This window comes from Lagopus leucura, unplaced genomic scaffold (genome assembly GCF_019238085.1).
Source record: "Lagopus leucura isolate 7727_CA_CO unplaced genomic scaffold, USGS_WTPT01 Super-Scaffold_100012, whole genome shotgun sequence".
In the NCBI taxonomy this organism is placed as follows: domain Eukaryota; kingdom Metazoa; phylum Chordata; class Aves; order Galliformes; family Phasianidae; genus Lagopus; species Lagopus leucura.
This window is the reverse complement of record NW_024962267.1, coordinates 13,742,427-13,759,626: the sequence shown is the minus strand read 5'-3', so window position 1 is coordinate 13,759,626 and position 17,200 is coordinate 13,742,427. Positions and strand designations below refer to the sequence as shown.

General features: G+C 44.2%; 1 protein-coding gene across 2 annotated transcripts in view; it reads right to left on the bottom strand.

Moving 5' to 3' along the window:
- Positions 1-1,161: 1,161 nt before the first annotated feature.
- TMEFF2 (transmembrane protein with EGF like and two follistatin like domains 2) overlaps positions 1,162-17,200 on the bottom strand; it is a 108,402-nt gene continuing 92,363 nt past the window's right edge. The window contains exons 8-11 of one of the 2 annotated variants that reach the window (XM_042874783.1): positions 7,292-7,448; positions 6,208-6,366; positions 2,806-2,892; positions 1,162-2,396 (exon numbers count right to left, since the gene is read on the bottom strand). In XM_042874783.1, coding sequence (XP_042730717.1) covers positions 2,300-2,396; positions 2,806-2,892; positions 6,208-6,366; positions 7,292-7,448 — 500 coding nt within the window. In that variant the 3' untranslated portion in view covers positions 1,162-2,299. The remainder of the gene's footprint in view (positions 2,397-2,805; positions 2,893-6,207; positions 6,367-7,291; positions 7,449-17,200) is intronic. The other variant, XM_042874785.1, reaches the window with a different exon arrangement.

The following is a 17,200-nucleotide window of genomic DNA, read 5'->3' as shown; positions in this document are numbered from 1 at the left end:
CATCTCGTTCTGCCTAATGTCTGCTGCAGCAAGGAAGTGCGGCCCCAATTATTATCTATTCTGTGTTATCTAATATTCAGCATCTCATGTTTAATTTTCATATTAATATTTGAGGCAAACACAGTTCTCCCTGGTACAGAAGGCAAGCTAAAGGGGATGACGGCTACAACAGGATGCCAGCCTCCCTCTATTACTTCAATTATGTTATGCAGTGTTTCACTAATGTTGGATGAAGAAGTGTGAACACTCGGAAGTAAAGCATCATGGTGGAGAGGAGGCTGGGGAGGGAGTTGGAGCTGGAACTAGATAAGCTTTAAGGTTCCTTCCTGCCCAAGTCATTCTAAGATTCTGTGATACCTGCAAATGTGACTGGGGTGTTTACAGGAGATGGCACAGTGCTTGGAGAAGCAGCCTAAGGGGAGAGCATTTGGGCTTTGCCTCTTGTCTAATTCTTAACCACCATACCTATGAAATTAATATTTCTCTTGCTCCCAGCATCTTTCAGCTTCAGTAGCAGCCTCAAGCAGCCAGTACCACTTCCAGCTTTGACCCATGGATCTCCAAGCAATCAAACTGATTTTTTTCCTCCACAAACTGCAGTGTCCTTTTTCCTGGTGACGTACCAAATCCTGCCCCCAGCCCCAAACCCTGCTACTGTGGCTGCCTCGGTTCTCAGTACAGCAGCTTGGGAAAGTGTGCCAGCTCAGAATGCTCTTGTCCCTTCAGGAAAGGAAGAAAGCAACTCAAAGCCCAGTTCTCCAAATTCACGCCCAGCTTTGATTCAAGTTCTGGATGCGTTTGATGCAGAAATCTCCACTGCTTTCCATGAACCCCCAAGACAGTTATTGTTGGCCTGCACGCCCACACCGGCATGCTGAGGTTCAGTTTCAGAGACACAAACAAGGAGGTCTCTGTTGCTGGAGAGAGCAGTCCCCTGGGCTTTGCCAACATCACCTCTCTTCCTGTCTTCAGGTCTGCAGCGAGTACTCAAAACCAGCCCTGTTTTCGGAGGTGCTGCTGCTGGGGATGCAGCCACTAACAGCTCTCCAGCTGGGGCTGCTTGGGAATTCCTTGTGGCACTACACAGAAAAGGCAGGGCCAGTGACTTTGCTGCCTGCCCTGGCACCGCATTCCCACTCCCATCAATCAGCACAGACCAGGTGCCGGGAAGCAGCTCTTGCCAATCGCCTTTTATTACCTTTAAAAATTCAAGAAACCCGGAACAAGACAAAAACTGAGAGCGTGTGAACATCATGCAATGGATTCACTTTAAAGCAGATTGGGGATGGGGGAACCAAAAGCCATGTTAGAGTAGAAATAGCGCTTCTCCCATGTCTGGGTGCCAGATGGGGTGGGCTGTCACCAGCGGGGCTGGTGGCAACGGTTATGAGTGATCCGGCTAATGCTGAAGGCAGGAGATGGAAACTCACTCAGGAACCACCATCCTGAGTAACCCCAGGCCCAACAGAGACCCAAATGCAATTTCTCATGAGTGATGATAGCAAAAAATAGGGACCTCTTACTTTTGGCATGGACAGCTTTTGTTCAGGCAAAGCCTCTTCAGGAGGAGAGGCACGAACTACAAGATGTTTTTTAGTTCAATTATGCCATTAATCCAGCAGTCTATCAGCAGAGTGAAGTGACGACTCGGTGCCCTTCAGTGTCACTCTGCCTTCAACATTCAGAGCACAACCTAGAACAATATTTGCTTCTCAGAAGAGTTTTGGAGAGTTTGGACTATCATGGAAATAACTGCATCTTGTCCACAATGTGGATGTGACAAAACTCATGCCCTTGTTTTCCCAAGGTATAGGCAACATTTGAGTTCATTACGTTTAATAGAGTAGGGTCACCCATAAAGTTATTCATAAGGTGTTTTCTGAGTGGTTTTCACATTCTCTTTGAAAAAATAAATTATATCAGCTTGTTCATGAGGTACAAACTGTGCTGGCTTTCAGTTGTTATTACGTTATTAACTTATTTAACCTGATAATTTTCAATCAACAGTAGGAAGCAATTTTCACTCACTTCAGTGACCAGTTGGAGATGCTGCAATGCATGCTATCAGGGTTCACCTTGGCAGACCCCTACTCCCTCCCAGTTGGAGACAATTACCCCTGTCACTCCCATAAGCAGTCACCAAGAATTTCCATTTCCCCTTCAGCTGGGACTTAATTTAGAAGGCGAGGACTTTCTAAGCTATGGGAGAGTAAAGATAGATGGTATGGGAGAAGGCAGCTGATGAAATGTAGTTGAGTCCGGATCTGAAATATTTTATCCCTCCTCAATGTAGGTTAAATTATTCTTCACCTTTCCCACATCCATAATTGTCGCTGATCTTGGACCAACTCAAAACCCTACTACTGAGTTCAGTAGACTCAAAATTGCCACTAGAACTGGAAAAAGAAAAAAAAAAAAAGAGATTTGTTAGTGTCCACATACAACATCCCAAGACTATACACAGCTATGAGATACAGCAAATTTAAGAAAGCCAATTCTTTTTTTCTCATCACTGAGTATTTATTATATATAACAAATACATGAAAAAGAAAAAACTATATTGTGTGATATAAATAGTTTATTTACATTACAGAAAAACATCAAGACAATGTATACTATTTCAAATATATCCATACATAATCAAATATAGCTGTAGTACATGTTCTCATTGGTGTAGATTACCACAAATGCAAGGCAACATGTGTAGATCTTGTCTTAATCTTTTGTCTATAATACTGTATTTTGTAGTCCAAGCTCTCTGCAGTTAGTTTTGCCATTGTGGAAACATGCGCTCTTTAAATTAACCTTGTCGATGCTCTCGTCGTGTTGTCTGAACTGTAGTGCCCCGTGTTCTGCTTCTGTCTGTGGATTCTGTTGCTCCTGGGACATTTCCTGGAAAAGAGAGCGGTGAGAGCACGCAGTTTGGAACAAGTCTCCCTGCTGGGGACACGCTGTGACAGCAGCGCATGCGAGCGCTAAAGTGGAACTTCTGTCTCACTCTGTATTGCCAGGGGAAAAGACAGCAAACCTTCGACAAAAATACAGCAGGGAAACTTCAGGAGCGCCGCTTCTTGCTACAGCACCGTGGTGCTCAGCAGTAGTTGAGCTATTTTTATAAATAACAGGACCAAGCTCTACAGTGCTCCTTAGCAAGGGCGTGCTTCAACCTCGCACCTGAAGCAGCAGCATCAGCTGCAGGGCTTGCTTGGGCATGGTTCTAACTGAGCAGCAAAATGCAGTGAAATTAGATTTTAGTGACCCCTCCCCATCAGAAGGGCTAGGGCTTCTCTTCAACGTCGAATGCGAATGATACTATAGTTCTGTGACTCCATCCAAAGGGCTAGATGAGCACGAGGGCTCACGGAGCATTTCACATTGTTGAAACACGATTATATAAGCGTCCAACATAATATGGGTCAGACTGTCCCGACTTGTCTCATTTCTAAGCCAACAAGACTACCCCCTCATGAGAAGCTCTATGGCCGTATGCTGTATTTTGCCTTTTTCCTTTCTTGGAAGCCAGCTGCTATCATTACTAGGGGAAAAATGAGCTTGCCTTCCCAGTGCTCTCGGAGGTTATGGCAGAGCTCTCATTAGGAGCTAATGCAGACTTGAGCTGGTTTCTGATTTCCCAATGAACTTTTAACTTGCTGCCTGCTCCCAAAAATCTGACTGAACTTTTCAGCATAAGGCACTTGTGATGGAGCCACTGCTAGCAAACACAGGGCAGTTCCATTCTGCAGCACCCAGCTCCGGTGGCACAGCAGGACCCCGTGGGGCACAGCAAGCTGCCAGTAGCTCCTCCACATCACCTGTGACGGGGGAAAAGCCTTTGGTGGTACTGATTCCATCAGAAACGCGGTGGCTGGGGAAGGTCAGCAGCCCTGGGGCACGTGGCTGTGTGTGCTGGGAGGTGAGAGGATATCAGAAGTGAGAGGAAAAACACCCAGGAGGTGCTTCTCCAAAATCTGACAGTACCCATATGGTAGTGCAAGGTTGAGACAAATCGATTCACATATAGAGGTCATGAAAAACCACCACTTCACCAAAAATACCCATTTTAACTGCAAAATACACTATGATACCAATCAGTGGAAGCAAAGGTGTGCTCTGAAAAGACACCGGGGCCAAGTACTGATACCACAACTACTTAAATGTGGTGCTATCAGACTTACAGGTGTGTTGTGGGATGCTGGTATTTAACCAGTCTTTTAGATGCTATCATCTGCTGAAAACTAAGTGATAGCTTTACCTTGGCCCTTAGCTCACTAACCAAATTTCTCTGCGGTGTGTGGTGGTGGGGATACACTCGATTACGAACACATTGGGGTGCTGAGGCAGTGGAGCACAGCCTACCTGCCTCCCTCCCTGGAAGCCTGCTCACAAGCATGACTCACTCATAATGAGATTCATAGCAGGTAAAAGATGCATTGCACATTCATTTTTAATTAAGTTATTTCTTCCCATAAATAAGCTGTTGTGACTAAACATTACTAAAGCACTAAAAAATGCAAAGCCATAAAGAAAACTGCTGAGAATCATTATGACACTCAGCCATACCTATGTTATTTTCTATCATCTTTCACTTCTACCTCTGGCTGTCTTTTGCTGTACTTCTACACTTGGAAGTCTCCTCGTGTGAGGATGATGGTTCTCCCTGCTTTCTCCCAGGAACTTGTGAAGGTGGCTTAGGTGTTTTTCAGGACAGGGAGTTCAAACCAGCACAGCCAGGTTCTCCAAAGCAGATGACTTCAAAAACTCAATTACTTATGCACTTGCTGCCACAACATTCTCCTGTCACACGGATTTCTCTTAAGCCACTTATGGTTATGCTTTTGCAAATGTATCTCAAATCATTATGCCGGGATGGAGGATACTCTGCAGTAATTACACGCATTACAGAGAAAAGTCAAAAGATCGTAAATTAACTTGGTTACAAAGTCTGTGGGAGAAGGTAACATCTATGAAGGAAAACAGGGTGATGGGCAATTTGCATCGCAGTGCCGGGTCACTCAGAGTGCACTGTCCTCATCCTTCAGTATGAAGTAATTTGCTTTACTGGATGAAGGTGACGAAACCAGAGTCACTCAAAAAAAATGACACGGAGCATTTTCTCCATTATCAGTCAGTACACCGCCTTCTTTTTCTTCCTGCACACTGCCTTTCTGGTTGTTCAGATGACTTCTGTGGATGCCACCACAATATTATCTATTGCCCCTTCTGGCATCTAGCACTGAGGCAATGGCCAAAACCAGCTAGGTTTTATCAGACGGTTTTGTTTTATGCCTTGAGGCCACAGAAGGATTTATGAACCCTTTTTTTTTTGTCTCTTCCTGGAGGAAATGCGATGTTTGTCTTCCAGTCAGGTAATGCAACACAAGGAGTGAAATACATTAGAAATGTTATTTTCTACAGAGTTATGACACCTGGCTTTTATTTTCTTGTCTTTTTAAGAGAAATTTATTTCTGAAAGAGTCCTGTACCAGGGTTGCCAGCTGAGTGAATTTAACCTTGTAATTCCAGAGAGAAGCCTGAAGATGCCTGAAGTTCAGAACACCCTGAGACAATAAAGTGGTTCAGTGGGGAAGAGCAGCATGTATAGAGAGATTGAATTTATCCCTCCCCTCTGAACCACCTTGGGGCTGTCATTCACATTCAAACAAACTCTTCTTCCTCATTAAAAAATGAACAGATTCACACACGGCTCAGCGTGCCACCGTCTAGAGAAGACTGTAAGCACATGCAATACCTGGTGAACATGCATACAAGCCTAATGAAATCATTTAATCACTGGGATTGCAAACAGGCTTAAAAGTTTGTTTGTGTCGCCTGATTAGGACTAAGGGAATGGGCCCTTGAGGAAACCAGATGGGGATATGATTAGTTTTATTAAATGTTGATCCAGCTGCTGTATTTATATTCCCCTTATTTATGTGAACAATAGTTGTCCAAGCATTTGAATACAGAACAGGAAATTTCATTTTCTGCAGGCACCGTCACTAGCTAAGTTTGATTAAGATGGAAGTAAAAACAACAGTAACAGTAACAGGAGCACTGGCTGGTGGGACCTGACGAGATCACCTGTTTGCTGGTGAATTAAATAGCATTTGTTATCACAAGTGTCACAGAAGAGGTCTGTATAATCAGAGTTATAAAGCAGGAAAATAAAAAGTTCTTTCTTGTTCTACAAATATCTGAGATACTGACCTTGTAATACAGAGGACTACAACACAGATGATAGCAATCTGGATAGTTCCAATCACAGCTGCTATTAAGACATACTGAAATCGTACCGGACCTGGAACCACATATAAAACGCTGTAGTCCTTTTTTTCACAGTGTTGTCCAGTATAGCCGGCATCACATCTGAAACAAAAAATACTTTCCCCAGTTAATTTTGAAGCACTTTGAAACAAAGTATATCTGAAAAAAAAAACAAAAAAAAACAAAAAAAAAAAACCCATATCAGTGGCTTGAGCATAAGCTTATACGTTTTTTTTTTTTAAGGATGGGGTCCCAGCAAGAGCACTGATGCCTCCCTTGACCTCTCTAAGGGAAAGCTTCCAAACCTCAGCATCACTGAGGTCTGTGCAAGCCAACAGCAGAAGCAGTGCCGGGTGATGCCCAGAGGACCAGGACTCATCCAGCATTTGCACATCAGGATGAGAATCCATTTTGTACTTGCACATGGTATTTTAGACTTCTCTCTTTCTTTGGGGAGATGAGGGAGGGCTGAAAGCCCTAGTCATGGCTCCTTATGCAGATTACCCTTAAGGAGGTGATAAGCAATCATTCGAGTTCCATATGAAATGTGATTAGATGTTCCTGCAAGCGGATACAGCATTTACATTTTGTCTGGATGCTATAAAAAGCCCTCTGTTGGTGCTGCAACCATCCGCCCCGGGCCGCCCGACACTTCCCTCTGACTCTGGGGAACAGGCAGCGCCCTTCCCATTATCTCTCACCCTGTTCCCACTCAAATCCCCAGCAATCTGCTCCTCTGGACTGCGGGGGCTACCTAGCAGCCGCCTGTGCACTTTGTGAAGCGCTTTTACAAAATTAGTTACATACAACTGAAGGTTACTGAGTGTTTTCACCAGCAACTGTGCATGACTCAATACCATTTTGCCACAGATACCACAGACGTTGTTAAATAATTAAAGTCTAATGGGTTTTGTGGCACAAAGGGCCTGGTTACCTCCACTTCCCATAGAGAATACACTGACTCTAGAGAAGCTAAGTCAAGATTTGTGTGCAAGCAGCCTTCCCTCCTTGGTAGGCAAAGGGTTACCTGCAGGATGGCTCCAGCATGTTGGTGGAGTGCTCGCACTTGCCGTGCATGCAGAAGCCGTTGTAGTGCTCTGGACAGGGGATGTAGATCCCTCGAGCGCTCTCTTCCAGTTTGTTGGCATTCTCTGTGGACACAGGTGGAGGCAGCGTTAACCTGGCTGCATGGGAAAGGGGAAGAATTCAACACAGAAAGGACAGAGTTCAGAGCTTCAGAAAGAATGTCTTCCTTTCGCCGCTGTCCAAGGAGAGTTTCAAAAATTTCTGACAACTTGCACTAATAAAGGAGGCTGTGCTGCCCTTGTGTTAAGACAGACAGGAACAAGCTCCCAGAAAACATGAATGACAGGGCAGCCTTCACATCCCTTTAGAGCACTGCCGGCTCTTTCATCTCTAGGACTTTTAGGACATTTCAGGATCAAGCACTAAATCCTCTTCTTTGGGAGAGATGAAGAGATTAGAGATGAAGAGAAAGGAGGAAGCGAGCCTTATCTCACAGCCCTAGTTGTTTTCTCTTAACTTGAAGAAGAAACCTACAGCAAACACAAAAGCATGGCCTATAGAGTCATAAACAGAATCAACAGCACTTAATTTCTAGAGGAAATGCAATTCGTATCCTTGCACTGGCTTACAGGAGAACAGGCCAAACAGCCAGGTTTCCACGAGGTTGATATCACCAAATGCAACACATGCCAGCCACCAATGGACCCGCCTGGTGCACACAGGAGATCCCAATGTGCTTGGGATCCATCGTGAAGATCCCTCCTCTCTTAAATCAGCCAGCAGCACCATTAAAACAGTAAGGTGATATTTGATTTCTTAAGGCACACATCAATGGTTAGAGAAATTGTCATTTTCAGGGCAGACTAATGTGCTAGGAACTGATGGGAATGCAGATGCTTCCATCGCATGCAGGCTGAAGAAGAGAGGAATGATTTTTCCTTCTCCAGCAACCAAATGGGTAGGAACAATTTCCTTTAGAAGATTCCCCAGCATACTTTTACACAAATCCAGGATCTTGAAGAACTTGTAATTATACCTCAAGTGCATGTTAAATATACACCACATCAGCCACGAGTTGTCTGCAGTGCCCCATTTTGACTGCTGACCCTTCTAAAACAGAGAGAAACTGAACTTAAAGGCAGAGAGGGAACAGAAGCACAAGAATTCATGTGATCTGCCATTTCAGTCACTCACTAGGCAGACCGCAATGAAAGCACAGTTTAGCTCAGCCAGACAAGAGTTTGGGACAGAGAGATGTAAAGCCTAATGAAAAACCTGGACTGACTCCATCACTTTCCTATTTGCGGACAAATGTAATTCCTGCCACTGTCCTCACACTGCTTCTCGTTTTTGTTTTAAAAACAAATACATCCTCACCCTTCAGATGAACAGTATTCAGAAACTTTTCACTCGGAGCGTTTCTCTGACAGAAAATGCCAGCTTGATGAAACCAACATCTTGTGCATTTCTGCCGCTTTTTTTTTTTTTCCGCATCTTTAGCCTAACATGACATTTCATATTGTGCACATCTTTTGTTACTGCCAGAACATGACATGATAGCCTATCATGTAGGATTCACTAGTCAAAACAGATTATTTTTAAACACATTGAGGCCAGATGCTGCTTTGTATATACTGAAGCCGCTTATCGTCTTCTTGCTAGAAGTCTCCTTCTGGTTGCACGTTGCTCTCCGGCCTTTCTGTGGATGGCAGGGAGATGCTAAGCTCTTTTGCTGGGGTAGGAAGCTGGGGCCTGAAGTTTCCCCACTGTGACTGATCTTCATTCTCCTGATGGATTACCCTTTGAAAAGTTAAACTAATTATTTAAAGCTATCTTGTCTAAATTCCTTAATTTATCTGTCTGTTCCTGTTCTCCCTTTAATAAAAAAGTTGGAAGAATTATTTCAGATATACTTTTAACTTCCAGCTTAACCATACGTCTTTCTTCAAGGTTCTTGGAAGCTGAAAGAGCTCCAAGACGATTCTCAGCTAGGGTCTCAGTGAAGGCTAAAACTCAAACCATGAAGCCGTCTGTCCAGTTGCGACCTGACTCTGCAAGCAACAAAAACAAGGCATTTCCCATTCTTCAGCAAAGCAGAGGCATGGAGCATCTTGAGTAGCACCTCTGGCAAAGGGGAATTAAACCCATTAATGCCCTTAATGAAGATCACATGAAATACTGCTTGAAGTGCACTAAAAATTCCTTCCAGGCCTAAATTCCTGCAATACACTGGGAAAAAGAGAGATTAAAATCTAGTCAAAACTAGGATTCTTATGTCCAACAGCTGACTGCCAGGCACTTAACAATCAGTTCTGCAGGGCTATTAATCCTATTGTTCTGTTGTTCACTGAGCCTGGCTGAAACGTGGAATTCCAGGTGACTTCAGGCAAGCCAAGTGCAGGGCCACAGTCTGTCAATCCTCATCTTAGTATTTATAGTGCGTATGGGTATAATAATGGATAGGTCACATCCATATGTTAAAATATTGGCTGAAGTGTGCTGCTAATGCCTTGTGTACAGTCAATGCTGCGGAGAGGAAGGTCCCGCAAATACATAAATTTTATCAAATGAAAGAGGAGATGGTGAATGATGTGCAGTGAAAGCTATTTTGACACCTACCTCATTGAAGACAGCAGTTATGGAGAACTGACTTAATAATTTAAATCTTTTAATAATACTGAGGTCAGTCACACTGGCAGCCAAAAGCTCTCAATGATACTGAGGTACTGACTCTTTTCATGTCACATTTTCAGGGGATTTATATAGGGTGGAAAGGAATTTTTGTGTCAAAAATACATCCTTAACCTTCCCAACCTTTTTTGGAAATCTGTTCCCCTTTTCTACACCCTTGGCAGCCCTCCCACGAGGATGCTGCAAAGCTCAGCACTGGGAACTTACTTAACAAAGCTCTTCTGATCTGACTGATCACGTTGGTGAGACTATTCTTACCTGTAATCTAAATAAAGGTCCAGAGAAGGATGCTGTATGGGAACTGCTGAGTCACGGCCTGAACCTCTGATTAATCACCTGAGGTGAGCCTTGAGTCAGCCAGAGGAGCACAGGTGAAGGCAATTCACCTGTGCTGCCGGAAGGGGTGCAGCCAGGCTCCACCCCTCCTGGACCTATTTAAGAGCTGGCTACCAGAGGGGAAGGATCTCTTCTGGAGATCCTCCTCTTTTGGTATCTTCTAGTGAGCTCAACCCAAGGGTAAGCTCTTCTACTTATTCTCTTTTGCGATCCTTGTTTGCTTTTGCCTTACTCTTTTGATTATATTGCAATTATAACATCTTGGTTATACAGATGCCCTGAGGTTTGTGAGAGAGACTGGCTGGGAATGGGAGACCTTATCCTGTGGATAAACCAAGGGACAGGACATGGACCTCATCTGCTACTCTTTTTAAGAGAAAAGCAAATTACCTCAACCAGCAACGCTTGCACTACATGCAGAAATTTCAATACGCTACTACAAAGTCAGGAGGAATGAAGTAGAAACGGTGTCATAACTGAAAGTTCAAAACTGCTTTAGTAGGGTTTTTGGCACCTTCCCCCTCCTAACAGGAACTGAGGCCACACACCAACTCTGAGGGAGAGGGTCGTCAGAAGGCTTCCCCCTCACTAGCAATGAAGAAGCATCCTGACAAATCCTGGCTCTGCAGTCTGCCAGCACAGCCCTACTTCCTCACTGGCAGCTGCTCTGCTCTGACCTATTAATTATCTTGACAAAGTACTTCGTTCTTAACACCTTGTTGCTGGAGAGCTTGTGAATATTGTCTCTTCACAAAGAAGAAAATACGTGAAAGAATCTGCCTGACAACTGCTGTTTCGGTAGGCGTTGGACTGGAAACTGTGGAGGAAGTACTCACTGCCACTCCAAAGGGGATTCACCAGCCCACTCCCCTTGGAAGCCCGTGGAGGAGGGACACCAGATGTCAGATGACGATGGCTGGCACTAGTATGCTGTAACCCTCAGCTACATGCATCCTGCAGCCACCCAAGTATGCATTTCAGGCTAATCCTCCTACACAAAGTGCACAAAAATACCATCTCTACATTAGCTACTTCAACAAGAGGAAAAAAGAAATGGATCCTTATGAATTAAATTACATTCACTTCTTTTCTCAGGCACAAAATAGACTGGCTTGACACAGTAATTTATTAATTTTAAATGTCCCCATGCAAATGACTTTCCTGGAATAAGCTAACATCCACTTCCCTTTTTAAAAATAATCTAGTGCTTTTTACATTTGAGATGATGGTAGGATGTTCTAATATACTTGAAAAAAAATATTGTGTCCTCTCTTGCAGCAGTGTATTGTAATTATTCAAAATGCTGCCATCATTTATTACAGAAGTGAATGAATTAAGACACTAATAGCCCCCAGAAATCAAATGGACAATGTATTTTAAGCCAGTCAGCTATATACGTCAGAGCTAACTCTAAACTTCTGAAATGCAAGAGTACTTCTACTAGCAGCACCTGTGGATGGTTCTTCCCTATTGGAAAAGACTGCTTGACATCAGGCAACCCGTTCATCTTTTTCCTGTACAAAACCTCTTGCTGAAGGAGAGGTGACAAAACACATCCACACTTGGGTTCATCACTGCATGGTTCCAAGTTGGGTGCACGCTGCCCACCATTGGGGCCTCTTAGGTTTTCACTGCAAAACTGAGGAGGCCTTCAGCTCCCGGTATAGTCTCTGTGTGGGCTGTCGTCAAGGCACTTCCCCATGCTTCTGGGAATAAACTAGACTTCTTAAAGACCATCACTGTGAGGGCAGGTCTCAGGACCTGCAATCATTTCTATGGGTGAAATGTAATAGCGTGAGGCCTTATTGTAGATGCATCAAAGCCCTGGGTAGAAGGGACCTGACAGTTTGTGCTTTCTTCTTTTGTACCAGGATTGAATAAATCTGTGTTAACACCATTCCTGGAATAGATTAAATCCCTCGGTTTGCTAACTCAGCCAGTTTCTGGCTTGCCATTGATGCCCCTGTCACTCAGGTCTCCCTGCAGAAGAGAGGCAACACTGGCCCAATGGAGCTGCTCCCTCCCTGCTCACTAACCAAGAGAGCAGCTGGGCCCATAAAGGAATAAAAACAGTGGTTTTTATCCTCCTCTGTGATCTCCTTAGGCAGCTCACGACAGAGCCCTTAAGAGGATGAGTTAACATTATCATTATTGTAATTCTGTTGGGAAAAAAGTTGGTGTCAGTGTGGAGATTTGTAAGGCTCCCTCCAATTAGGCCGCATGCCTGAAGGCAAAGGCTGCATCCATCACCCGTGGCACAGCATGGGCAGCGCAGATTGCACTGCTTCAGTGAGAAGGTCCTCGATGGCCCAGCAGATGGCTCGCCTTCCTGGCCATCCTCCTCTCCTCCAATACTTGGTAATGTCAGTGCTGGAGGTGGTAAAAAATGGACTATGGCTTCTCTCTATGCATCCTCCCCTCTGAAAAACTCTGCTGGAGATTCATAATTTGCTCTTTAATATCAGGCTAAACAGAGATGAAAACATCAGCCCTGTTTATGAGCATTTTAGTGGCAGAAGTTACTTCTTTGTATGACTGAACTGGGTCATCTCTGCAGACAACTCTGCAGAGCGAGGCAAAAGTCGGACAAGAGCAGAATTACACAGGAACCATAACGTGCTATCTCCCAGGTCCAAACCAGTGTGTTCCAGAAGGAGGAATTTTTGCACTTTCCAAGTGCCCCAGTGCAGGACTGGAACCTTTGTCCCTGCTGTGCAGCCCCATGCATCACTTACAAACATTAAACGTCTCCCCTAGAGCAAACTCAGCATTGCTACTAAGAGCACTGACAGAGCAACAGTAGTTAACTTCATTAAGTGGTGATTTAGGAACAAAACTCAAACTTGACTGAGTGGTGTACTGCTGTTTCTGCTTTGTGTACTATCATGCATTTTCTATATCAAAGTAGCCTTGCTAATGCAGCGCTCAGAGAGCAGCTTATTTATATGTAGATGCAGCTATATGACATTTCCAAATGCCATCATTTGCATATGAAGGTTCCACTTTTTTTCCCCCCCCTTTGAGTAAACAGAGTCTGCTGCTACTCCAAAGCAATGCCTTCACAAAAGAAGAGCTTTCTGATAACCATCATCCTCCTTAAGCAACTAAAAAAACCTGAAACAACTCATTTTCATAACTTGGCAGCCTTGGCTATCAATGGTGTATACAGGCCAGTCTTTTGATTTGCAACTCCAACCTTGGTACCAAACACAGTGCATGGAGAGCAAACCTGCAAGATCTTAAGGTTTCCTATGCAATGGCTAGAGACAATCTGCAGGATGCATCAATATCTGCAAATAGGCCTCAGACATCTGATGGAACTTGCGGTCAACCTAAAAAAAATAGGCAGTGGGTCAAGCTCATTATAGCTATGAAGCTAGAATTGATTTTTGTTGAGGATCTGTCACTTTGGAACAAGAGCAAGAGCTTGCTGCAAGAGCTGCTTGGGACCTCTGAAACCTTACATTACACTATGAAAGCCAAGTGGACATTACATATGCAGCTTCCCTGTCAAAGAAAGATAAGGCAGGAGCAGATGGTATGTGGGCAAAGTTTCAACCTGAATACATTGCCTTCTAAAAACCTGCAATGCGAAGGAGACATCCCAGTTTCAGTGCATGAGGCAGATGAATGTGTTATATGTGCATTAAAGAGCTGCTCCTCTGCTGCCTGATCTCTGAGAAGGAGAAGCATCCACCATGGTTCTTATGGAGAACACAGACCCTTAATACCTCAGTCCTCTGAGGCCCTGCAAAGCATGGCCGAGGGTGCAGCCAGAGATTCCTCTGTACAGTACTGGGGTGTCAGCAGAAAGTGTGGGAGCGCTGCTGCTACTTGTGGCACATAATGGGGTAATGGGCAGGCAACTGTCCCCAGCTCACAGTGCATCCCAGCTCCTAGGCAGTGAGAAGACCACCCCAAGGTCATCCCATCCTGTGGACATGAGGTGGAACACCCTCCTGTAAGCAGCCTTTTGTCAGGTGGTGACAACAGGCGCTTCCTGACTGTACAGCAGGCACAAGAACCCCAGAACTCATCTTTAATCAGGGCTGCAGCCTTCTTCACCAAGGCTAATAGAGTTTTACCCAGCTGCCAATGTATTTCTAAAGGAACTTCATGCCCTTGACTTGGTAGATAGCATCAATACAACAAATGGGACAAGGCGCCAGGAAGCTGATAGATAATTTTGACACAACCCTAAAAATAGTGATATTTGTACCCTTTTGATACTTTTCCAACAGTAGATGGATATGCACAAGCAAAGTTTTAAGATGTGTGTCAAGAATATTGATGTGCAAGATGAAGATTGTCCAACCAGCTCTGCCACAGGGGATGGCAGCATGATCAATGACAATTCCCATAACCAAGAAGGTGTGTAGGGAGGGGGCTTGGGATGCTGTGCATTTAGAAATAAAGGGGTCTGCCATAGTGGTATCTCTGTACACCAAGGATGCACCTTTTCCTTCATGGGATGAAGGAAGGGAAAGGCAATGCTCTCTGTACTTGGGGGACTCGGCTTGGCGGGCTGCCACGAAGCTCTTATCAGCTGGACTTCCGTATGGACTGAAGGACTACGTGGGAATTGAGCTGCCTACACATTTCATAAACACAACAGGATAAAGCATGCTCCCTTGTTCAGATGGAAGAAACAGATACATCGGGTAAGACCTGTGAACAAACATTTGGTGTAGATTTCCTATGGAGGAATAATGAAAAATGGCACTGTAGCACCCCGTGTGCCTCACAATTACAATCCTAATTCAATTCAAGATTCCTGACCCACCTCTGGAAATATGGATGTCAAACTCATTTTTTCCTCTCCCCTTCAATCCCTCCACTAATGTGTACTCCAAAGGCCACAAATTCAGATATAATCCCAGTGTCCTCAGGCTATTATTCCAGCTCCGGCACCTGTGAAGGTGGCTGGCAGGAGTTTTTGCATTGATGCAATTGGTGACACTTCCAATTTTTAAGGAACACATTGCTGAAAACTGCTTTTAGGCAATTTAACAGCAGATTAACAAAGCACATTTTTGCACCTGTGCAGAGGTGTACCTACCCAGTCTACTTACCTGATTACATTCAGAGAACACGTACATACTGTGCAACAAGATGTTGTATTTTCTATCAAACCTCACCCTGTCTCTTCAGTGATGTGAGTGGTTTTTACTGACAGAAGGATTGGGCAGACAATCAATGAAACAAAGCAGGAGCTTCATTCTGAGATGCTGCTGCAAATAAAAGCATACCCTAATCCAGTTACCAGGCTGTTCCCTAACTTCCAATAGGAACTCTAGGTCTGAATGGATTGTTTTCTACTGGGATCAATGGATGGCATGAAGCGCTACTTGAAAAGGTCTCTGATTTATTTTTAGGCCTGCCACCACGATGCTGCTAGAATTTACTGTTCGGTTGCATGCTTTGAGCAAAGCTTTCAGAAAATTACTATTAAGAGCAAGTGTGAATGGCAAACCTGTCAGAGAGGTTTGATGGGTGGCATGCAGATGGAAAGGTTAGCCCTGTTGTGTGACAGACTGGACAAGGACAGCATTTTGGCTGTAGGGTATTTCCCTCAACACTTTTGACAACCTGAAGGTTCCACAATCCTTTTTGCACTAACTTTATATTCCACTTTGATTACTCTAGGCAATTTTTTTTCTTATTGGAGGGGCTTGTATCTATAAGGTGCTCCCATGCTGGCATGTAACACCCACCAGGCCCCTTCTATCCACTCTTTTCTTTCTCAACACAACATCCGTGCTTGCAAGAACATTCCGCCCAAGAGAATCAATCCAGGAAACTGAATAAAGAGCTGCAGAATTATGGGCAAGGATGTGTAGGAAGACAGGAGACTGAAGCAAAAATGCCCAGCTCCTCTTCATGCTATTTTGAATGCTTCTTGAATCACGTACCTTGCAAATCCCTTGTGCAAAACTTAGTTATTTTAGTTAGCAGAATATGACCCTGAATGGCTGAAGACTATTCAAGAGAGAAGCCAAATGTAGACTAAAAAGCATGATTTCAGCCTAGCTTGTCACTGCTTCTGTTCAAGTTAGTTGGAGAAATAAACATTTTATTGGCATGTTGGAGAATGGGGATCACTGCATGCTGGGGAGATGAACCCTCCTCAGTTTGCTGGCCTCTATTCTCCCATCTCCCTCGACTCTTGCTTCATAAAATGGTGATGGTAACAAGACCATGCAGCCAACAACTTGCTTTCTGTATCTGCTCCATTCAGCTGCTGTGATCTTAAGCATCTATTCAGTTTTTAGCAGACTGTATGTTAGAAATTCCCACTGGGTAACGAGGAGTTTGATACGTTTCCTCTCCCATGTCTGAAGCCAGAAAGACATCCCTAACTAGTCTCAATTTTAAGTATAGAAGAAAATACTAAAACAATATGAAAGGCCACTACAGCAAAAACTTCCGTATTCTTCTACCTAATTTATCAAAGATACGCTTTATTTCTCATCTGTCACTAAACCATGCAATCACAGGAGAAGACAATAATAGGACCAAGCCCCAAGCCTCTACTTGTTGGTTTTGCAATAAAAGGGGCCAATCCTGCCATGTAAACTGAAGTTATCTTTTTGTTACTCAAATGATAAAGGTCTATCATTGAGATACGGTGAGAAGACTGCCTGCTCCTAGAAGACATGCTGCGTACCTACCACCAGCTGCAGGAGCTCAAAGGGCCCCCAAAATAAGCTCAAAACAAGCTGTGGGAGTTGACCCCCAGTTTGCTATTGTGTTCCTGGGATGTCCATCTCCTGTTCAAATCTCTGTGGTAATACCACGGTCTCCACATCAATGCTCTGTGACGTGTGACCAGACATGTCATGAGCAGGACCTCACATGGCTATTCCTTAGCATAGAGACCAGC